At 36.5% G+C, this 24975-nt stretch overlaps 1 protein-coding gene across 7 annotated transcripts in view; it reads right to left on the reverse strand.

The window, feature by feature from the left end:
- LOC109600805 (paired box protein Pax-5) overlaps positions 1 to 24975 on the reverse strand; it is a 94993-nt gene that overhangs the window by 1947 nt on the left and 68071 nt on the right. For 4 of the 7 annotated variants that reach the window (XM_049963150.1, XM_049963151.1, XM_049963145.1 and 1 more), the window contains 8 exons: positions 20890 to 21055; positions 17777 to 17974; positions 8969 to 9192; positions 3056 to 3141; positions 2247 to 2457; positions 2015 to 2113; positions 615 to 830; positions 339 to 452 (listed from right to left, as the gene is read on the reverse strand). In XM_049963150.1, the coding sequence (XP_049819107.1) occupies positions 339 to 452; positions 615 to 830; positions 2015 to 2113; positions 2247 to 2457; positions 3056 to 3141; positions 8969 to 9192; positions 17777 to 17974; positions 20890 to 21055 (1314 nt within the window). Of the gene's footprint in view, positions 1 to 327; positions 453 to 614; positions 831 to 2014; positions 2114 to 2246; positions 2458 to 3055; positions 3142 to 8968; positions 9193 to 17776; positions 17975 to 20889; positions 21056 to 24975 lie in introns of all 7 variants that reach the window. The other 3 variants (XM_049963148.1, XM_049963146.1, XM_049963149.1) reach the window with 3 other exon arrangements.

Genomic DNA, 24975 nt, shown 5'->3' on the forward strand with positions numbered 1-24975 from the left:
ATTTGATTGTTTACATGAAATCGAATCGATTAAGGACTTCGAAATTCGGATTCGGAAGTTGTGAAATATTTGGAGACAGTAATTATTATAAATATTTTGCAAATCTAAATAATAATGATTTATATGTGTTTATAAACACATTAATTCGATTATATCACTATAACTTATTGGTGCTATTAAAATTAAACATTGCCAAAAAATCACAAATATAATCGTTCAACAGACTTCAAATTTCATATGATATATTTTTGAATTTTTGGCATGATAATGTTCAATGTGATCCTGCAATCACATTTACATTCGTTTTTCAACGTCTACAATACTCACTGTTTACTTACTGAGTAACCCGCTGGACGCCGCAGTACCATAACCATACGTGCCGTAAGCTGCTCCATATTGACTGTAGGCCGTACTGTACGCGTAATCAGTCCCTGGTACCACCGTGGTTCCAGCTGAAAAAGAACACCAAATCATTTTAAAACTTTACTTACAGAAATTGCTTCAAATTATAAGTTAATTAAACATTTCGGTGGTGTATTTACACTTCATTACAATTCTGCTGGGTACCAAACGGCGAGAATCATAAATTTCAAAAAATTATGTAGTTTGTATACCTGTTGAATACCCGAAACTGGGCAACATAGTGGAGTAATGCTGGGAGGAGCCGTTAGAGGGCTGGAGCACCGTGAGCGCCGCAGGATCGGGGGATCCCGTGTGCGAGGCGGGTAGACTTCCGGGTTCGGCGGGCAGTGCAAGCGGCAGACCGGGCGACGCCCCGTCCACCGCCGCCCCCAAACCGACCACGCCACTGTACGGCGAACTAGTCTCAGCTACCATGCAATAACAACAAAAATTAGCACACACAAATCATAAAAAAAAACACAAAAACAATATTATATTAAGATTAAAGCACAACTAAATTAATTGCCAAAATTGTAAGGTACAGTTGGCACATGCACACCATTCTTACTTAAACTGTCTGATCATGCAACAACAATTTTCTTTGTATTTTTAGTATTTAATGTGATTGATATACTGAAAAATATTTCAAATAGAATGAAAATTGTATAATCAATTAAATTTATAAATGATAAATTTTATATACACAATTCCAAAAGTAGATAAATTAATGATTCACATAAACAACATTATTTGAATTCATGCAGTTGCAACTATAACATGCTAAAATAAGTTAATACATTCCTGTAATACAAAATATGATTAGCAACAAAATTAAATAAGTAAAATTGGAATATGGCCTTGCAAAGCTTCTAGAAATTCAAGTTAAAACATGTTGCTAATAATAAACAATGTTGTTTTTCTTCGAAGTCAGGAAACTTTAAACAAACGGGAATTGGCAAACAGAAAAAGAGGTCATATAAAATTATACAGCGCAGATGAGACCTACTACTGTTCTTTATCTAGATTTACACGATTATTGATGTTCTGTTTCAAACCGGTACTAATGCAAATGCATTAATTCAGCAATTAAAAAGCATCTTGTGACTCATTGAGAATTTCCACTGGCAAAAAAAAAAATATCTCATATAACGGTGCCGTTAATCATACACATTTTTCAATTCAATTTTCTTGATAATTTAAATAATAATGTGCCATAAAAAGGTCATGACTAAACACATCGGGTACCATATACTTTGTGCGGAGACGGTGTTTTAGAAAATAATAAACAGCGAAAAGAGAATAAAATAGCATGGGAACATGGGAAGGGCAGATCACAGATATCTAATGCGATAGTTTAATTAGAGGATTCAATGCCAAATGATGCAATGAGCGGAATACAATGCCTACATAAAAAATACATGCGAAAATAAGTTTAAGGACATGCAAAGTTAGTTAGTACAGTGGCGGGGTCGAGAAATGTGAAAAATACGGGTACCACTTCCATGAATTAGTTGATTTTGTTGCGGGGATTACAAACAGGGTACTGAGTACTGCGTGATAGAGTGGGTGCGAGAGAATGGCCTTCCCCAATTTGGTGGTGGTTGCGTCTCACCTGAGTTGTAAGGCGACATTGCGGGTTCCATGATTCTCGAGTTCTCTAGTTTCATTTCGTGCATTGTTATAGGTGCTAACGGCGTTAATGAATTCGAACCTAAACGACATTTTTCGATTAAACCATGAACTGCTTTTTCTTATTTTTTTAACCACCACCAACAATTATTGTACTTTAGTCACGTTTATTCTTAATGGTAATAATAAAAACAACGATTTGTTTCAGTGCTTACCTAAGGATCCGGCTAATGGAGGTGTGTAGAGATTTTGGGAGGTGGTTTGGCTCATTGTGTTGATCGTGTCGTAGATATCAGCCGCTGAACTCACACCAGGAAAGCCGGCGTGAGTGTCATAATATCCCGTTTGTCCTGTTGTCGTACCGGACCCGCCCAGCTCTGACAGCAGTTTGTGTTCGTCCTTAATGCTCCATTTACTTGGCCACAGCTAGAAGAAATAGTTGTTTACTTTTGATTGTCTGTATAAAATAATCTATTGACACAGATTGCAGAAGCGTTAAACCAATGTTGCAATTTGTTCAATAACGCTCGTATTTCACTGTTGAGAACGAGTTGTGAGCGTAAGAGGAAGCGACATTTATAAGAGAATAAAACGATAACCCATGCGACTGCTAACTGATTGTAGCGCTCGATCTTACCAGTTAGATATTCAAATGTGCGCTAGTTGATAACGTCTTGGACTTTTAATTATTTTGAACTCGTGCAGAATATAAAATGCGTCTTCACCTGCTATATGTTGACAACAAACATACAGAGAGTTAGTTGTATCTGTGCATTTTAATCCATGCTAATTGAAACGCATTACTTTTTTTAACGGTAAAGAACGATAACTTATTCAGTATTGCAAATTTCAAATGAAGGAAGGAATAAAACTGCACAGTGCATCCATTAACACAACATAAAGGGATGAATTTGCGACATTACGGTTCTGTCTAACGAACAGATAAAGTATGTTATAAACATAAAATAGTTAAACATGGTCATATTGAAAGTTAATTGAGTTTTAATGAGTGCAATTTACTTACATTTGAATAGAGCTGGTCTCCATTATATTGTGATCTCTGCCGTTTTAGGTCATCCTCCGGATGCCCGTTTATATCTCTATTTTCATCTGAAACAAAACAACGAAAACGCGTATTTAAATAAAGTAGAAATGGAACAAGAGCAAAACTTTGTAAACATTGAATAATTAATCAAGCCATGTGCGTGCAATCTTATCGTCTGTAAAAGTATGGATAATAGAGAAATCGATTTCTCCACACAATCAATTAAGTTTGAGCTGAATTTTACGAGATGCCAGTTAATTGTCAAACTGTTCTTGATACTAATTGTAATGTAAGTAAAAATCAATTTTAATTTGTATCCTGTTTAATGGTCATGTTTGTTGGTGCTGGAATTCCCGTCTCCGGGGACGAATTCCAATCTATTTTCGGTGTCAGTGGAAAACGATTTGCCCATCAAACGGACCAAAATCGAACGCAACGTGTACGAACGAAAAAATCAGATATTATGTTGTATTTGTCGGTTAATTAAAAAAAAAGTACCAGTTTGTGCATAAAATTTCGGACAAAAAAATGCCCATGTTCGTTATTTATGTTAAGGATGCGGTTTTTGCCGTGGAACTTCGGACGATTCAAGAATACCGGAAACTGGGTTCCGGTTTGGCAAAAACTGCCCGTTCCGGACGGCATTGTCAAGTAAATCGTAAACAGAACTGATTTAAATCCGTCTTTGTTAAGAATTATGTCAATGTATTCGAGGTGTACTGACTATCGTCAGTCGAAAATCCAAAAATTATTATTTAATTGAATGAAATTATAAATAAAATTGTCTAAGTAGTGTAAATGATGTAATGACATTGTTAAATTTACATTACACAAAGACACCGAAACAGAACGTATGTAGATCCGTCGCCGTTTCCTTCCCAGATCGTCCACACAAGAAAACATCGCCCCCCGAAAACCGCCGGTCCATATGCCGTTTTTCGTTGAGGGGGCGAGTTGGTGGCGGTTTATTTGGGTGGCTGCGGGGATTTCGCGGTCGCGTAGCAACGCGTGTGATGTCTTCATAATCTGGCAGCGGCGCTGATTGGTCAGGAGGGCGCCGGAAGGCCGCACTCGTCTTGTTTCACGCTGATGCGATTTACGCTCGACGCAATCGAATCCTACTTGTAGATCCTCGATTTAAGGAGCACGGTGTGTTAAAGGACCTTCGGCGTCCGTCTTTTATTCCGTTTCATGCAGCTTCTCTGACTGTTTGTTACTGTTTTGGCTTCGCAATTACTTTTCAGAAGATGCTACGAAGCTTTCCACTAGTGTACGTAGCTTTACTTGCAGGTTTATTGATTTAATTCTTATTTTTTATGTTTAGTTTTGGTGATGTTTAATCCCTAATATTTTGTATAAACCACATTTTGGCACTGGTTTGATTTAAGAAGCATACTGTGTTAAAGCATCTTTGGCGGCCGTTTTGTTTACTGTTTGCCGCATCTTTACTGATTTTCCGTTACAGTTTGGCCTTTAGAATTACTTCATACAAGATGCTACAAAGCTTTCCATTGGTGTACGTAGCTTTATTGGCGGATTTGTTGATAATTTAATCTCCTTTTTATGTTGTTTATGATCTATATCATTTTTTATAAATGATATTTTGCCACCGTCTTGTAGTTCTTCAATTTTAGGAGCATACTATGTTAAAGCACCTTTGGCGGTCGACTTATATACTGTTTCCAACAGCTTTTGTGACTGCCGGTTACGGTTTGGCCTTTGGAATTACTTCCCACAAGATGGTACAAAGCTTTTCATTAGTAATGTTACGTAGCTTTTTTGCAGATTTATTGATTATTTAATCACAATTTTTATTACGTTGGTGATGTTTAATTCATAACATTTTTTTAAACTTCAGTGCTAAAAGAAATTGTCCGCCATCTGTCATAAATTGCCCCAAAAAATGATTTAATTCCAGCGGCGCCGATTTATTGTTCCTTTATTACCAACAAAATAAATATGAAAAACATAATCTTGAATCACCATGGCCGACAGGGGAGCACAATAAAGCACACATAATATTGTAGTTGCATTTTTTCGGGTGGCGTACAAGTCGTGAACACATCCACTATTATAAAACTTCACGGATGGTGAGCAGTCATGAGGATCAGGCTACGCCCTGGTCGTGGACCGTGAGATTTATAAATTTATATTTTGACAATTTCATACTGCAATTTAGGGATGTTATTTACGGCCTGGGGGGTACGTCGATCGAATATTACCCCTCCCGGTTTTCAGCCTCCAATTGTGGACGATCGGATTACATTTCATTGCGCTTTATTACGTTAATTATTTCGGTCGTTTCGATTCGCTCGTGTTTAAGCTAATCAAAATTAAATTGTGTCGGGCACGCGTCAGTTATTTATTTATATTTCTGGCTAAAACAATGCATTTTCATGTTCGTTTGTTACGAATTTTGTACAGGTACTTAAATGAAAAATAAAATTACTTTACTTGTAAACAATTACATAAAAATAAATTAACGTAAAATATGTAGTATTTCTGAAATATATTTTGTTATTTAGAAAGATGTATCCAAAATAAAAGCTGTTTAGAAAATATTAAAGCCCACATCTATACAGTTTATAATTGAAGCAAAAACAGTTATTGATATTCGTAATTGATTCGAGCTGTGATAAAGAGCGAGATTAACTGGCAACTTTCGATTAATGGAAACATGTGGAAGGTCTACGTAAATGTATACGCCAGGGAATAAAATAACAAGTTCACAACGGATCTAACTGGACTGGACAGGGCCCTCTTCATTATCTCAACACAACCTTTTACTTGTGTTCACTATTTTCCATTACACAAAACGAATAAGCCGCTAAAAGAGGGAATGAGAGGTATATTGAAATGCGCAGAACTAGAGTGTCATTTACTTGGTTATTTTAGTTTTCCCATCCACAATATGCTTTGTTCTAATAACAAGGCCTGTCACAATCGAAATTAATAGAGTCCCCTATTGATTGCATTATGTATCAAAATCGTTTATTAACTCGGACATTCAAATATGGAAATTTCAATTTATATTTCCCTCTTTTTCGATATTAATAATGCGAACGGGTCGCTCAATATCAATATCTATTTTAATTACAACGTAATTTTCATTCAATAAATTACTCGATTAAAACACATTTTCAATTATTGGAATTGAATGGAATGTATTAAAAGTTTTTGTTTCAGGATGGATCAATTAAACACGAAATGGAAAACACTTTTCAGAACTACTCATAATAAACATTTATAATTATATAGCAAACAAAGAGCCCCTGTTAATTGCGCGATTTCGTTAATGACGATAATTATTATTATTACGTTTAGTCAAACAACAATGATCAATCAATTAATCCAGTTTGGACGCAATTAATATTTTTTTGACCAATTGACCCGAAAACTGGTGTTAAAATTTGTGTCGTCGGCCAAGAATGGAACATCGTAGCAATTAATAGGATTTAATGAACGGAATTTCAAGTAGCCCGTAGTCAGGACGCGTGTAATTTCTATACTAGCAAATCCCATGTGGTACTTTACAATCTCGCTAATCAATTAATCACGGAACAATGACGTCACGGGATGAGTGATGGTTAATCACTAAGTTAACAACCATTGTAACAACAATACGGTCCAGTAAGTCCGCATTGAAGACACGCAGCGAATTGCTGTCCTTTCCAAATAACGATCCGTCCACCCACTGACAACTTTATGGATTTTGATTAATTTGTTGTGACAAATGTCCGATTTCATCAATCCTCCTTCCCGGATTCTTTCCTAATGCTGTACGAGGCAACCATCAATTAATACCTACAATTTAATTGCTCCCCCCTAATATAATTAATTGTTAAGCATCGCGAACAATAATTGTTCGGCCAGGACATAATCTCGGGGATAATAAATCGGTCGTCCCGACAATGATGCAAGGTATATAAATCTTGGTTTAAGAAGTGTCAGAGCCGTAATGACTATGGTAATTGTCTATTCCGAAGGAGCTTGGCAGTTTCTCAAGTTAAGGGTCTGCAGACAGGACTAACCAAGAAGTTCGGATAAAGGATAAGTCCACCGTGAAATCCGGTTAAGACCCCGCTTCCGGTCAAAACGTTACCGTAGGAATTCCTTGCCCGCTTCCTTATTATGCCATTTAATATTTATCAGCGGTGAGTTACTCTTTGTGTCCGGTCATTTACAAATCTAGGAAGTTTCTTATATAATTTATAACGTTGCTGCTGTTTACATTCTTTCATTTGTTATTCAATAAATGCAGGAAATTGCCGGATTTCACATCAGGTTAGGTTTGATTTTTTTCATAATGAACCACGAATTTGGACATGGAGATTTCTTATTAATTTAATGGTTCCACTGTATTATTAAAAACTGTGAACTTAAAGATCTTTGTGGTGCGCTGCTGGCGACTAACACCGTTCAAAAATAGACGGAGGAAAGTCCAAAATTCCAATAAATTATGAAACGAATCATTAGCGAAACCGAAAAATATGATTTATACCGTGCGTTTTGATGTTAATCTCGATTATCTGTGCCACAGGCGGTGCCATCGTTACGGTGTTTGCCAAAAGACAGCGCGTCCCTGTAGTTAAACGCCGCGACGTACTGCCAAATTAACATATGGCGCCTTCACAACGTTTCATTAGTTCCAACCGTGCAAATTGTCCCGGCATTAGGCACACTAATTAAACAAGTTTTTTCTGGACACTTTGTAAAGGTGCTGTTGTGATACAGTGGCGTGCTAACACCCGGTCAGTTTTTCAAAAAGTAATTTTCGTGTTAAATCACGGTCGAGAATTTAATGGGACTTTGAACGAAATTAAATTTGTATTTTGGGGTATCCAGAAATGGCCATCACTAACATAACAAAGCTTGACTTTACTACGTACAACACTAGTCGATTTATTTTCAATGTGCCGTGGGGTTCCTCCCCATGGACCAGTCAATATAATTGTAATAACATCGCCCTGCATCCACAGTCGACCAAATAAATCAAGGGTTAAAAATGCTAATAACTAAATCACTGCCGGTTCCAACTGTGGCTTATATGAATGATATTATCGTTCAGACGATAAATATTGTTCGGAGATCAAAATTATAGCAGAACTTCTTTATTCCTGGAGCTAAACTTCAGCAAACACTTCCGTTATAACTTTTATATCGATTATTTGACTGTCTAGTTTCCCTATTGTATGGATACAGAGGCATTAGGGTGAAAATTATACAAGGGGGCAAAAAGAGCAACATTTAAATGTCAAGAGCCCGAACAAAAGGTGTACGGTAAAAACGCTTATGTTTGCTTTTTTATTAGACATTTAATTTATTCACAACAAGGTGGCTTGGGAAATACTTTTACAGGAAACAACACAAATACAGTCACAATGATCTGTGCGAGAATTTAAATGGCCGTTTTTCGAAATTTCACTATTTGAATTAAGTAGCTGTGTTTTGTACGCACATAATCAATTAGATACAGGATATTGCGTTTAGGATACGTTTGACAATAAAGAAAGTTTAAATTACTATTATCAGAAGAGGTTCGTTTAATTAATGGTTTGGCTCCGGCCTGGGTAACCGTTATGGACGTTGATTTGTGGGTAAACTGGCCGGTTTTGGCATTTATTAAAATATCGAAATATTTAGACAGTCAAATTACAGGTATTAAGCATTTTTATAATGAAGGGTTCCGATAGCGTAATTCAGTTCTGAAGTCGTTTTTGTAATCTTGATGGTACTTTCCAAACTATCAAATTATCAATTGGCGTTTGACCTAAACGTGTAACTGAAGACCGAAATGTTTAACCTAAAGAGAAATCAGTTTTTCTGGGTTCATAGAACGATAACAAATATTTGTACCAATGGCTTGAGTAATTGTAGGTGAAGTTGACTTACCGTGGTCGTCTATTCGCTTCCTCTTGATGCTGTTTCCGTTGGGGTCGTGCTGGATGCCGAGGATACCGTTAATGCTATAAGCCCCCGACCTGGGTTCCGAGAGTTGGGTGGCAGGTGCATGAGCGATCACAGATACTGGTCCACCGGATCCTGATCCGGTTGTTCCGCTGGTGGCGACTTGGTGCGCGTGTTTCGCCTTCTCCGCCGCCTTGTTCCTCACGATCCTTCAATTAAAATAATCAACGTTTTAGGAATTGTGCATTTAAATTTGCTAAATTTATAAATGGAGGTGGATGGTGGCCAAATTGATTTTGACGTGTCTTTTGTTTCCGACATTAATCAGAACATCAATGGGATACGCTTTAAACAAACGTAAAACCCACGGCCCAAACTAATAAGTCTCATTGCAAATTAGATTACTGGATCCAGAGCTTTGTGTTTCGCTAATATAGCAGCAGAAAGCTCTGCCGCACAGACAATTCTCGGATCGCGTCGCTTTGCCGTTTTCCAGCTTTGCGTCGACTGTTCACTTGTACGACTGATCTCCATGGCCACTTAACTGCGGCTTCCTCTGTAGCAGTAATTGTTCCGCAAATTATATTTGTGGATAGAACTATATAAGCTCTCAGTGAGGTAAATATGGTTATTTTGATGTATGCAGGCTGAGCTTTTGATAAGAGGACGAATATGCTCGCTAAATCTCTTTGTGACACTCAAACTGTACAAATGGATCCCGGAACTTTGAGCTTCACGTTTACACTACGCGAGAGGTATGCAAATAGACAGATTATTTTTTGCTTTTGGCAATGATACTTTATGGAAATTTTTGGATAGTTGGACGTATACACTTAGTAATTTTAAGGCATTTTTTTCAAATAAATGAACATTACTGAACCTAATATTAGCTTTAAATATTAAATTTGAATACATATTTCCGGAGTACATCCGGAACTTCAAATAATTCGTTGTAATTTCGGCGATAAAAATGATATTCTTGGGGAGTGTCTACGTAGCTGGTGTTGGCTTTTAGGGGACACCGAACCGAAAATTAAACGGCCGGGGGTAACTCAAGCAACTGCACACCGAGCAATGAGACGAGAATAATTCTCAATAAGAGATAGCATCTGCTCTCAAGGCGTGTTAAAGCCACACGGGGAAATAATTCGAGAATTGCTTTTTGGGGGGTGAGCGCCACGGGACTTATCGTGAATTTATTGGCGAAGGTGATATGTCAATAGAGATGAGAGGTTGGTGATGGATACGGAATTGTTTTCGGGTGTGGGAACAATTATAACCTGGCCGGTCCCGTGACTGATGTTCACAAATAAATATTCAGAGTAATTGTGTTTACGAAGCAAATATCCATCAAATTATCGAGAATATTTAGGACAAATAAAGAGGACACAAGTAGTTGCGCACAAAAAGGAGTAAATGGTATATTAAATTATACTGGTCGGCTTGGAATTACAATAATAAAATAATTTAAGCCATCAACAATGGACCGGAAACCACTTAAACACGTTATTACGATGGTCCATAACATTTTTAATCCTAGAATTATATCGAAATAACATTTTAAAATCTGTGGAATACTTTTCTATATAAGTCGGCTCCTCTAACAAATCTGCCGGCACAATGCCCACCAAACAATAGTTGACACTTCAATACGGCAAATATTTGCTACCGTACCATCTTCCGTCCCGCTTCTATCCGTTCCGGCTGCATTTATCCGTCTTGCTCTAGCACGGCAGCTGGACGTGTCATTGTCAAACAATATAGAAGTCTATGTTATGTCTATTAAAATAGACTACGGCATTGTACCAGAAGTGGTATACTTCATTAAAATGTTTATGTGATACATGAATGCGACAGCGGGGGGTTATTTTCACTGGGATTACGTCGAGGATGGTGCCGTTGATGGGGTCCGTGTGAATCGATTCCGGCCACTTGAAAAATCCCTTTATCTGACATTGCGCTGGAATTTTTTCCTTTTAATTATTCATCCAAAATTTTTCCTTGATTAAAAATTTGATCTTAATCGGTATTTAACCGTCTCATCTCCCATTATTCTCATATTTGTCATGGAATTTACTAATTAAACTGTAATACAAAATTGCATAAATAGTTCTTGCATACCAGACATTATTAATTAATTATTTTACTCATTCAGAAGGAATTGCGAGAGCAGTGACACGAGAATCAGACATTTTATGTTAAGTATAAACAAGTTTGTAATTTCCTATAATATTGATATTATTAGATTTTAATTATCATCATTTACATAACAGAAGAGAAGATCTTTTGAATACAATATTTGTGATGTATAAGGTTATCTCCAAGCTCCCTAAAAATCCTTTTATTATTGGACTTTGATCTGAAATAATCTCTGTAGGAACCAAAATGAATTAATCAATTAATAATAACTTCTTCATTACTAGGAGATAACATCTATGCAAGGCAAATGATTCCCTTAACGGTTCATCATACAAATTGAATCAGCTTAAAGACAGTTTGCCTTCCACGAAACGATATTGTATTGCGTATACCCCAATAAAATCATTTTTAAATGAGTCGAGGGGTTGTGGCCGGAGTGCGAGGGTGATTATTTTTGTTTTGGCTTTCGGCCACGTGCTTGAGTGATGTTGCGAATATCTGCCACGTGCCGGTTGATTGACTAATTCCACATACATTTTTTCATCCACTTTAATTTCTTATTTCCCACACGATCGAACGTCGAATCTCAAGACTGGATCGGCGGGCCTGTACAGATTATAAATCATATCGATGTGTTTGTTTTCAGAGTTACAAGCCCACTACATCATGCACTATAACTCATATGGATAAATTACAAGGGAATGTATTAAGAGCATCCAATATCTGTTGATAAAACCAGTTTTTAATTTAATTTAGATTTGTTTGTGCCTGAACAGTTGTTGTAAGCTTATTACACGGCTCACTAAGTGATAAGCAAACATGAACAGTAGTAGTTAGTTCCTAATAACGTTGTAACGATCACATCGACAGAACCACTGATAACTTTCTAATTGATCCTTGTCATTGTTTCAACACAATGCGATTTTCGTTATTATTATAATAATCTAATGTGTCACAAATACGCCCTTCAAAAACTGAGCTTCACTCGTTTAAATTAGATCAAGCATCAAAATTGGATATAACGAAATGTTGGCCACGTGACCGGGTGGCTTTAGAGCTGGGGGAGGCACGTGTGTTTCGGCCTAACACTTCGTTCTAAGCTCATTAGAATAAAAGCCGCAATATATTAAACCGAAGGATAGCTATAAGTGAAACATTGTTGGACCAAAATTCGCTTTATCTTCCATTAGACATGGGATCAAATGACAAAATCCGAATTTTTATTCATTGATCGAGTGTCGCGGAACCGATCGGTTATGCTTGGATAGGGGGATTTTAACATGAGAGTGGCTTTTTACGTGTTTTAATTTTACGAATTTACAAGTATAGTACGTGTTTGATATCTATCTATAAGTTTCTAATAGAATTAAATCACTAGATTTCTAATTACGATGATTTGTTATGAAATTAAATTATATCGAGGCTGTAAATACACTTTCAAAATGGATAAAGTACGGTTAGAAAATAAATTAATATATTTGCCGATTAAGTAGAATTATTACAATCATTGTTCTTATCGCAGCAGTTGGAAATTTCTATTTTACATGGTATTTTATAAAAGTGGAATTACTGGAATATTTTGCGAAATATTTGCTGACATTCACGGTGAATAGTATCCTTTATTATTAATCGTTTCAGTATTGAATACCTTTTCATCTCTTGACCTTTTTAGTTGGCATCCCAGATGCACTCTACATTGAGATGCAAAATTCTAATATTAATAATCTTAATGGATGATAAACTAAATGGAAAGTGTGATAATCAATAGCCATAAAGGGGACTGCAAGGTGTAAAAGAATAATAAAGGAAGGTTCACCGTGCATAAATAATTTTCGCTGCTTTAGAAAGGACAATTAATCAAACATCTTATCTTAGACTTGGCTGTCGCGCCGTAATTTCACCGTAATATATTTGGTGTGTGGGCGAGGAACAAAAGTACAAAGATTCTGCGTTGAACAGTTAAATAGTGTAGAAACAAAAAGAGCAAAGCATAAACAACCAAGAAACAGTTCCATGTTATTATCACAAAAGCTGTTGCGGTGGCACAAAAGAGAGGGCCCCGTGTGCTTGAAAGCCGAACGCCGTAAAGCGAGGGCCGCATTAAAGCTCTCCCCGTTCATTGAGCTTTAGATTATGGCTTCTTGTCCTATGAAAAGGCGCCGGTTGCCGCCGATGCACTTTTATACCTCCGTTACGGACGGCCATCTTACTTCAAGCTTTTATTGGACTCCCGGTTTAGGGTCCTATTGCTTTTACTTTTACTGCGCTCCACAACGCCACGAATACACTTAAGCGATTCCGAAACTAACGGCCGACAAACTCCGCAAAAAGTCAATGTTAATTAACAAAAAACGCTATCTCTTAAGATCCACCCTAAAGAAAACAAATCCGAAGTCAAACGACGTGCACATTCAAAATATGACAATTAGTGTCAAAAACTGACGTTTTTAGTAATTGCTTTTTATCAAATTTACGTGTCCCAAATTCAAAATGACCAGCTATTATGCTATGCACACTGTCGATGACAAAAATTATAAAACGACCGTTTACACTGGTCCAAATGCGAAAGCCGATGCTAATGCAGCTATGAGTGGAATTGATCCGAGTAAGGTTAAAGACACCCAGAAAGAAGCGGAACCAGAAGAAGTTGACAGTTTCTTGTACGAACTGGATGAAGAAGTGGGATTTTGTTATGTTGAAGGAGGGAAATCTTCCTGTCCTTGCACCAACAAAGAAGAAGTGGCAGGAAATGCTTGGAACTGTGTACAGCCCCCGTCTGAATTAGGTTTTAACAAATACACTCCTTTGATAACCGCCAGAAGAATACAAATTATAAGGGCGCAATTGGAAGGAGCAACACCTGAAGAAAAGGAACCTACGGAAAAACCGTTCACACTTAAGAAAGACTTGTCTGTCGTCAATATTGAAGTTAAGAAATCCGCCATTAAACTGGTATCGACCAAAGAATTTGACCTCAACGATTTGAAAGATGATTAATTACTTTAAACTGGCATAATTCCTTCAATAAAGCTTATTACTATTGTTTGTTGTTATTATTACCTTCACTTAACACTAAATATTTTTTTTAATAAAATAATAATAGAAGACCTAGAACATGGAGAAAAGTATTTTCTGTGTTATATTAGCTTTGTGTTATTGTTATTAACCCCATTACTGAAAATTTCTGTCAGTGGTTCCATGCCAGATGTATGACATATCAATTTCGTCAAAAACATTGAAAATGCACGCCCCTTGAGGAGACAATTAAGAAGATTATAACGAAATCTGGCATTATAGGGTGAATTAAATCGCTAGTATTTGCTGTAGTTATCGCATGGGAGTCGTACGAGGGCTGAAAAAGATACAACTGCCTAGGGACCGTAAATACAATGAACTGGTCTTATGAACCGACCCCAGAGAAATATACTTAGTAGCGAATGTACATAATTGAATCAAGCGGCTAATGCAATTGCTGCTAAAGTGCACAAGAGTTTTATTTGAGGATAAAAGCACCCAACAAAGCTGTGGAAAATTATTTTGATCGGGTAATAATGTGTTAAAAAAGGCCGGTTGCTTTTTCACTAAATTGAGTAGGTATTTACACAAAGAAGTCGTTGTGATTATTAAAACTTGTGAGAGAAGTTGGGCGGAGAATAAAAAGTTTCAATATTCCTTTTGCGGTGGAAGTGCTTTCGGAAACCCGTGAATATCAATTTCCAGGCGGGAGACCCGAGGAAAAGACGTCAATTCTTAATTACATTGTACATAAATTGCTGGCTTTATTTACTTAGAGAAGAAAGCATTTTACCTTTTAAGCAATAAAAAGTTAAGATAATGATATTTGCGGTGCAGATATGGCCGCAAAAAGCAGGACGGGGATCGTTAGAAGTTGGAAAAACAGTATTTCTGAATCTCCGTCGTTCTAATTGCGATGACATAAAAACACCGCGCGCCAGCTATTGTTTGGAGTAGTCTTCCGCTGTTTCTACTCAGCATGGCGTCATGTCCGTTTCCTGTTTCGTCTCCCTTTTCCCCACGCCCTCCGCAGTCCCCCCGAAACCTTAGAGAGCCCCGCCACGAAAATTTATCATTATTTATTGGCTCCAGTCAGATGACACTGCCCATTAAAAGATGTTTTAGTGCGGATATAAATTCCGGGGCGATCTTGAGATCCGGGTAATTGATGAGCATAAACGAGCGTAAATATTATTACCGGAACGCAAATTCGGTTATTCTAATTGGTCCCGAGCTTGAATTAGTAACTCAAATTAATTGCGGCCCAAAAAAATGGCTTTATTGTTGAGCTTGTCTCATTCTATTTCAGTATAGATTTTTACTGCTTTCCCGTGTGGAAAGAGTAAGGTAATAAAATAAAGCTTGAATAAATGTGGAAGTTTTTCCCCGACGATATGATTACGAGGTAAATGTGTAGAACGTCTGTTCAATATTGTTTGTGTGCATTATTCGGCACACGAATGAGTGCAGTTGGAAATAAGTTGGTAATGCCGTTAGCCATCTTATGTAAATCTGACAGGGTTCTATCGCGGGGAACACAACACAACTCCACTCGCACACACTGGAGCGGTGTTCAGTTCCTCTCGATTTTGCAGGATCGTCGAGCGGAGCGGATATCGGTTTGAGCTCGATTTCACGAATCTGAGACTCAGCCGAGCGTTCCGGAAACGGCTTTCTTCTCTTATTGATTTTCTCCTGTTCATTCTCAGACCCCGGTCGGTCCCTTTCACCCTGTCGAAATCCCCCTGGCCGTCTCAGAGCCACCGTCTTTCCCCAGCGTTACCTTAAGGTCGCGACTGTTCCGGAGTTAAGAGTCGTTTCGAATTGCCGATCAAGCCGCCCCACACTGCACCTTGCAAATTATTCTCGTCGTTGACTTTCAACCAGCCCAAAATTACATGTCGCATTCTGATCTTGTTGCTTTTTACTCACAATTATAATAGCATATGGAGTGTATAGAGCAATATTTGTTGGAGAGAGAGTGACCGAGAAATACGTGACTGGGGAGAAGTCATAAAATCACCACTTTATCGAAACCCCTCAAGTATACGCCACACCCCCAGGAGTTACTCGAGCGAATCGTGAGGCATCTACTCCCTGTTTCCACGACGCGAACCCGTGGGGGGAGCAGCGACTTTTCTTGGCTATTTAAAGTTTTTAAACTCGGATTATGTTTGAGTGGTGGAGAATAATTGAGGATCCGCTCCGCCGCGATGGATCTTAACATCCAATATGCTAATGCAGCGCCACGCATTTAAATCAGTCCTTACCGCGCCTTTACGCCCCTGATTTATTGCCGGAGCGGCTTAATTAGACGCACTAATGTTGTCAATCTTCCATGGAAACTTTTTAATAACTAATTTTATACTAATCTGTTTATTACGCTTATAATAAGTGTGGTCGTTTCTTTAATTTTGTCATTTTTAGACATTTCAGACTGGGCAGAGTTGATTAACCACAACCAATTGATTATGGGAGAGTAGATGAAATGGAGGTGGTGAACAATTGGTCCGCACATCATTAGACAAACACAAACAAACCCGCGAAAAGATTTATTCACCGTCAATTGAAAAGGAATATATAGGTTAATTTATAAATAGGCGGGCGTCCGAGTATAATAATCAACCCGGGAACATAAAGAGCCACTCAACACAATCCATTCGAAACAATCGCGCAATCATACCACCCTCTATTATATCGAGCAGATAACATCGACTGGGCCGGGTTTTGTTCGAGTCCGATTTGACACATTTAATTTGACCGGCCGATCCCGTCGGGGCCACTTCGACACTGCACCCCCTCGACTTTTCATTGATAAAATAACAGATGCGATTCAGTGTACTGACGACTAAGTAGTATTGTTGTTTATTGAGATATCGCACTAATTAGGCCCTAATGGATTTTATTCCAAAGGGGGGGTGGAAATCGCGAAAGGATTTCGTTTCATGTTCACTGATTTTCTAAATTGGAGCCCATAAATTAGATGGCAAATTTGGTAAATTAGTCCAACCGGAATACAGAAACAAACCCCAACTTAGATAAGTTTGTAAAATATTTATGTAAAATACTGTGTCTATTTTAATAGAAACAATTATTTACAAATTAACATACCAAATTACCAAGAATACTTGAAGTACTTCCAGTGGATAAAAGGCGACTTAAAACAAATTAGTTTTTAAAGAATAAATAGAAGAATTACTTAGCCAGGTTCTGCCAAAGAAGTCGTAATGACGACCCAATATGCTACATTAGTAACAAAATTGAACACATGATTATGCATGATGAAGCACTTAACAATATCACTACATCTCAGTACACATGTAAGAGCCGTATGTGCAGGTCCACGCCGTATGTCACCAGAAGTCTGAATGGAGGCGCTCATCTGATAATAATTCCCATCCCCCAGATGATGAGGGGATTTAAAATATATGGCTGGGCAGTTAGCGATAATTGTTTGTTTTACATTAGTGATAAATTTTAAGTTCAACATATTGTTCGAGGCAACGATGCATCTGTTGTTACGTGTTTTGCTTTTTACGGTCATGTTTCATTGTACAATGTTTTAATATTTCACGAGCTTGTTCATTACGTAGAAAGGTTCAGTAATAAGATCGAGATGGTTGCAGGAGAAGTACTTACCTATTTATCGACGAAACACTAGGTACATTGTCTTGAGAACAGATGCCTTCGGCCAGAAGTCTGTCTCGGATTTCCCAAGCAAACATGGTCGGATTTTCCCTTTTGTAGTTGGCTATGGCGTCCACCACCGGTGGGGTGGCTACTTTTGGTTTTGAACCGCCTATGACGCCGGCTTTAAAGCTACCCGTTTCATAATACCTGAAAAAATTAAAACTGTGTTCAAAATCTATATTTAAAAATGCGTATGAGTGAAAGACTAGACTAGACAGAAAAATATAATATGTATGTGCACCCTTCAGAATGACTGGTTAATCGATACAGAGCACAGACGGAGAGATACAAGACAAATCTGCTGTTTGTCAAACGTAACGCGATACGTCTGATGCCGCCCTGCAAAATATTATGATCCCAAGAGCGTAAGCAAACCCCTTCGTGATGTCGGCGGTCCCCGCTAATATTCCATAACTGAATTACTGCAGAAATTTGATTCAGTTATATTTTGTGGGTGCGCCGTGACGACTGTGTATTTTGCATCCAGCCACCATTGCGACCAGTAATGCGATTACATCATTTAATAATTATTGGGGGGTTGGTGATGTTTTTAATTAGATTTACCCATCGGTGGCTTGGATAATCTAATTTATTTTCGGGGAGTTGCGACGATTTACGGTTATGGCTATGTTATGGGCACTTATTAGCCAATCAAAAGGACGCCACCATTAAATTATCTTTTCACTTCTTATTAACCTTGGTTGGGTGGTTGGTGTGAGTGGACTTTTTGATGGGAATCAGGAACAGATTTAAATATGATTTACGCCCCGTCGAAATTATATTCCGAAAATACACCTCAATGGTGGCCTTTATGCATTTTACATGTGTTAGCTATTCATTCTTACATATGTTGGTGTGAAAAAAGGTTTGTAAGAATGCCGCTCTGATCTCGAAGACATGTGCTTGACATTAGACTGATGATGCATCCTCTATCTGTAGGTAATACTCGCGAAATTACTAATTATGTTAAACACGAACAGTTTTTCTGGATTTATACGACGCGCATCTTTTGCTGAGACCGAGCGGTGACTTCTAATTAGCTCTTGGTTGAGGATGAATGGAATCCACGAGTTTATTAGCGGTTTTATGATCTTTTTTATGTGGGCAAATTTGTTACGGGTAATTTTATTAGATGTGACACATGCACCGGCAATTAAAATAACTTTGTAAACATCGAATTATGACAGTTGAAAAAATTTGCCATTATGTAGCCAAAACAAATAATTCTATAATCTATAATTAGGCACTTGTAATTAACACGACTCGAAAAAAATCACAGACCACAGATCATACTGACTTGATTGACAATTGTTTCGCATCCGCAAACTACGGCAGATGTAATTCATTCAGATAGCAATTAAAGTTACAACTAAAATCCTACCGATTCATACCAAACCGAGCTAATTTAAACGTCAGGGTACATCACATCGGACACTGTCAGTTCTTTGAGGGAAACCCATTTAATTGTTAACAAAATTCTTTGCGGGAAGGATGAAGAACTGCAAATCGTGTTCGAACGTTCCTGTAAACATGTGGGAGATTTTTATCGGGAATCCGCCAGTTAAATCCATGGATAAAATAAATAAAATAGAATGGAAGTGTTCCGAAAAACGTTAATCATGTCGAGTTCCTTTTAGGAAGACGTGGCCACAAGGGTTTGTGTGCCGGGCGTGCTTGCACAATATGCCGAAAAACATAATATAAAAATCGTCTCCCCGCAACACAAAGCCGGACATAAGTTAAGTTTATTGCAGAAGCGATATTACAAATGATAAATGCATCAACGCCGCATGCGGTCCGTGGACACATAAAGCGGGTTCATCGTTTGTGCTCCTTTTTTTTTTTCTTCTTTGGGAAGCGGACACTAAAAAACGGGAAAACATTACCAGCAGGTCGCATGATCGTGTTAGTTTCGGCTGGTGAGTGCCTGCGGAAAATCGGGGAAACAGGGGGGACGGAGAGTGTGCAGGAGAGGGATGGAGCGAGAGAAGGGCTAGACGGTCTGCGCCGCAAAGTAGAATGGAAAAAAAGGGAACGGAGGAAACGCGGAAAACTGGGGGATGAAGTCGTCCTCAAACCTTTCACGGCTGAACTTTAAGAAATATTCAGTCGATACGGACCAATGTCATTGTTTGGAAGTGCCGGCTTTCGTATCGAACGTGAAAAGGAAAATGGGAAATGTTGGATATGATTCTTTCGTATGGGTTTTTATGATTAATAACGGATGTGGGGTACGACGAATTGAAATACATTTTTGTCAAGATTGAGGAATCATTTCACAGAGTGGTCTCTCAATAAAAAATCTCTTCATGTTTTCCAGTAACGATTGTCCAAATCATTCTCATTCACATGGGAAACATGTTCTGGCTAAAATCCAGTGCAATCAAAAAGAATTTTATAGAACACAGAAACGATGTTGAAATTGGAGGAATTTAACAGAAAAATTCAATTGTTAGCTTTGAAACAACTGGTACTGTTATCATCAGTCCTGGGGCATTAAAGAAAATTTATAAGGGAGAAGTAGTGTCCCATTATCATTCTAATCAAGTTATCATTTAGTGCATTAAAATTTACGAGGAGTGTTATCCGATTTCCCCTTATATCTGGATGTTTTCCGACAACGTTTTCAATATGCACTTTTCATGTACTTTTTTAGAAGCCACGTGTCCCCTTTGATATAACACTTCTGGTCGGGGCCGAGTGGTCGTAAAACTTACCATTACTACTATTATATAGATGTTTTGCTAGCTCGCGATCCGCATTACTAGAAATAAATATCATGTTTATATGCTCATGGTCTCCTTTATGGAAAGCATTGCGAATTTCATTGCAGATTATGAAGATTGATTTGCATTTTCTAAGGCGCGTATTTATTTGGAGAAGAAAGTCGCCGATTCTGGCACGGTTATCGCGAGCGTGGCCAATTATAGCATTATAACAAAATATTTAGATAAGTAGGAATTATGGCCGGCCGTAAATTGTAAGAATGTACTTATAGGGCTTTATCTTTGTGGAACTGCATGTACTGGTGTACAAAACAGGACAATTTGATAAATCCTTACCTCGAAAGTATTTTTGATACACAGCCATGGGAGACTCTTAATTGTCTGGATATATCACAGGGCCGGACTCCGTTGTGGGCCAGTTCCACTATCCTCTGCCGTACGACGTCTGGAAGCGGTCTACCGTTCACGAAAACACCACCCAACTGGTTGACACCGCCGTGACCTGCAAAAGAAAACAAACGTTTACCTCAAGAGAAAAACGAGTAAGAAGGTATGCGAATAAAACGGAGCTCACTCGAACCCACATATATCATAATTCCCCAACGAAACCTAGATGAAAACGGAGCCAATTAGTTTATCGTGAATCAAATTAAACAAGTCCGTGGTTATAGATGACGGGACGCTGTATCAGCACGCTGATCTATTGAAAAATTTACGAAGCCCATTACAATCGAATATCCTGTGCATCGGCTCCTATGTTCTCGGCCGTGTTTGCCATCAATTAGTAAACATTCGGTAATCTTGCGCTTTGTTCTTGCCGACCAACACTCAATTTTATTGAATGACTCGAACTGATCGCTGATTGTGATCTCCGTTGAAAAAAATAACCGACTTGGGACTGTCAATGCGGTTAATTATCCTCTAGTTATGCATATAACGTTTAGTTTTTTTTTGTTGGCGAATTGATCTGCCGGGGGCTAGTTTAGATTCAAGGTTTGACGTTAGCCGATAGTTTAATGAAGAAATTAATTTTTGATGAAGTTTATGTACCTAAATCATTAATTATTTGAACAAAAAATAATAAAAATCGAATTTTAAAAAATATGAGCATATATATTTTTTTACTTTGAACACATTTTTTATGTAAATTTATCACATAAAATTTTTGACAATACAAATTTTAATTTTTAATTCTTAATTAATTAATTTTTGTTATATTTTTGTTTGTGAAGATTTTAATGAATAACTTAATATTGTTATATGTAATGTTTATGGTAAAAATGAGATAAATTATTAGCACATTTTTTATGGAAAAAAAAATAATTTATTATCTAAAATTTCACTCAAAAATATTTCATATCAATAAGTTTGTGGCAAAATAAATAATTACACATTTCTAATAAATTTATATTTTCTGATCACCAAAACTAACCGAATCATAAAATAACCTATAAATATATTTTTAAATAAATATCTATTTTTAGTATTAGTTTACTAATTATTAAAATGTCTCCTAAAATGATAAAAATTTAAAAATTTCATTACAGAAATGTAATTTTAATTCTGCTTCAGATTTATTAATATGCATTTTTTTTTTAATTTTGTGTACATCTATTTTCAAGAACATTAAATATTCATAAAAATTGATAGATATATTGGAAAAAATTATTATATATTATTTATAATAATTAAAAAAAAAACACTAAAGCCTACGATTACAAAAAATAGAAAACATTTTAGTTTATTATTTTGGCATTTTTAATAAAAATAATATTGAAAGTATTAAAGAATCCAATTAACCAAATAATCAAAAAGGTGTACAGAACAACCGTCAAGATATTTGACATCTCTTTGATAAAGTAGTTCACTTTACTGTGCCTTCATCGAACGGTAATCCCAGGATCAAGTTAAAAATACGATTAGTGCGTACAACAACGAGGCGACACAATTAAATAATTTTTTTCGTTACGATTTAATTGAATCGAAAACAGAATAACGGCCAGGCAAGTAGCATATTTGTGGCCGGGCCATAGAAAACGTAACGGACGGCCGCGGTGTCTAGAAATGCATTTCTAACATTGCAACAATCAGATGAAAAAGTATTCGTAATAAAAGGTACGACAATAATAAGAGCGAACACAAATACTCCACCGCAACACGTATACATTGTGGATGAGGAATACGGGTCACAGTAACGGAAGCAGATTGAGGTTGATATCTAGAACGTTTTTATTTCGTTTTCTGTTTTGCTGCCTACATGGCTCTCTTCTTTTGCATCTCTAGACGCGGACGATTCGCCGGGATCATTCCACTCAGCCGAACGCACCGGCTGCAAGTTTATCACAGTTGCCACGACTGTTTTTCTCTTGCCCTGTTTCTTTTTATTAAATGTTGAAGAAAAATAGGTCTGGGGGCTAAAACGAGGTGTGCAACGTTTACTCACTTGGCGAATGCCCGAGTTATGTTCTCTCGAGTCCAATACAATTGTTTGAGTTATTACAACAAACATCGTTTTTTCTCGGCTGTAATAAATTTCATTGCCGCATTGGTTATCTGTGCCTAATTCGTCAATTATTGCAGGAGAAATGAAAACAACGCGAAGGCAGATATTACAAGCCCAGATTTATACCGGTGCTTAATGTTTATTATCGTACATACGTTATATTACTTCAGTTACCTATTATAATGAGTTATTAAAATTAGTTTTCAATTTGAGCAAAATTAGGTCACCGTTACATATTATGTTCAGCACAACAATGTCTTATAATTGCATTGTATCTGCGTCTATTGTAGGAGTGTTTTTATGCGCTTTATTTACAAACATATCCGGTTGGCAGTTTTTAAATATTTAGACTTTTATCTACTTGATGGCGGAATTGCCACGGCTAACCCAGTTCAGACTTTTCCTTTTAGTGAAGAAGAGGCTAATCATCAATAACAATTTTAACCATTAAATTACAATAACTTTTTTACTTTAGTCCTAAATACGTAGATGTAGTAGACTTTTTTAAGATACAAATTGTATCTTACTTTTGTAAAAATAGATTTAGAATTAAAAATAAACATTTCCTAATTATTATTAAATTTTATTTAAGAACTCTAAAATATCATAAAATGATGAAAAATGATCAAATTTATCTTTTTAATCTTCGTTTTAGGGTTCAAATTACTTTCTAATTATTATTACATTTTATATCAGAATTCTAAAATATGAAATGATTGAAATTTCGTCAATTACCGCCCTAATACAAGATGAATATTCAAATTTATCTTTTTAATCTTCATTTTAGGGTTAATATAATTTATAAGAATTTGATGATACATGTTGTATTTTAGAAAAATAGATTTAGAATTAAAAATTATAAAAGTATTTCCTGATATTTTATTTCAGAATCCTAAAATGTCATAAAATGATCGAAATTTTCGTAAGATAAATATTCAAATTTAACTTTTTAATCTTCTTTTTAGGGTTAATATAATTTAGAAGAATATGATGATACATGTTGTATTTCACTTTTAGAAAAATAGATTTAGAATTAAAAATTATAAAAGTACTTCCTGATATTTTATCTCTGAACCCTAAAGTACCATAAAATGATTGAAATTATTATTTTTTAGATGATACTTTTAAGATACAAGTTGTATTTTTGGAAAAAATAGATTTAGAATTAAAAATTAAAAAACTAATTCCTAAATAAAAATGTACACTTTTGTAATCAAATCATGTAATGTTCAGGTATGTTCAATGAAATCAAAAAGAATGCAATTGAAATTTTATATATAAAAGAGAAGAACTTAGAAGCATATAAAATTGATGTACATGAAAAAACTTCTGAAAAAATAAGTAAATTTGAGGAGGAGGAAGAAAATTACATATTAGTCATTAATTTTAATAGTTCAACTTTAACTTTGTGTCATAGAACACATTATTTATTATTTTAGTTTACTTTAAAAAATATCTAATATGTTTTAATTTTTGATGAGTGCAAATATTATGTTATATTTTATTAGTTGTTACATTGTTGGAGTGTCTACATCATGGACAGAAGTAAATCAACAGCAGGAAAGTGCTTCTTTTAATTTTAAACCACAGCTAAAATACGTAACCTATGAATGTTGATAAATAGGCCTTAACATCAATTTCGTCGCTGTAAGACATACATATAATATAAGAGACAATTCTCTAAAATCAAAGTGAGTCATTCGTAAATTACCCCTATTAAAAATAATCCGTTATACAATAAATACATATATTTCAATATCTCATTTAACAAGATTTTTTACGACCGCATTTATTTTATTATTGGCTGTTGTAATCGATTACTACGGCGAAATAGGCGACCAGCTAAGGTTGTCAGTATTTAGTACATGGTTTAGCGGTAAAACCACATACACTGACGAAACTATTAAATTTGCGGTTAA

Source organism: Aethina tumida, chromosome 2 (assembly GCF_024364675.1).
Source record: "Aethina tumida isolate Nest 87 chromosome 2, icAetTumi1.1, whole genome shotgun sequence".
Taxonomy (NCBI): Eukaryota; Metazoa; Arthropoda; class Insecta; order Coleoptera; family Nitidulidae; genus Aethina; species Aethina tumida.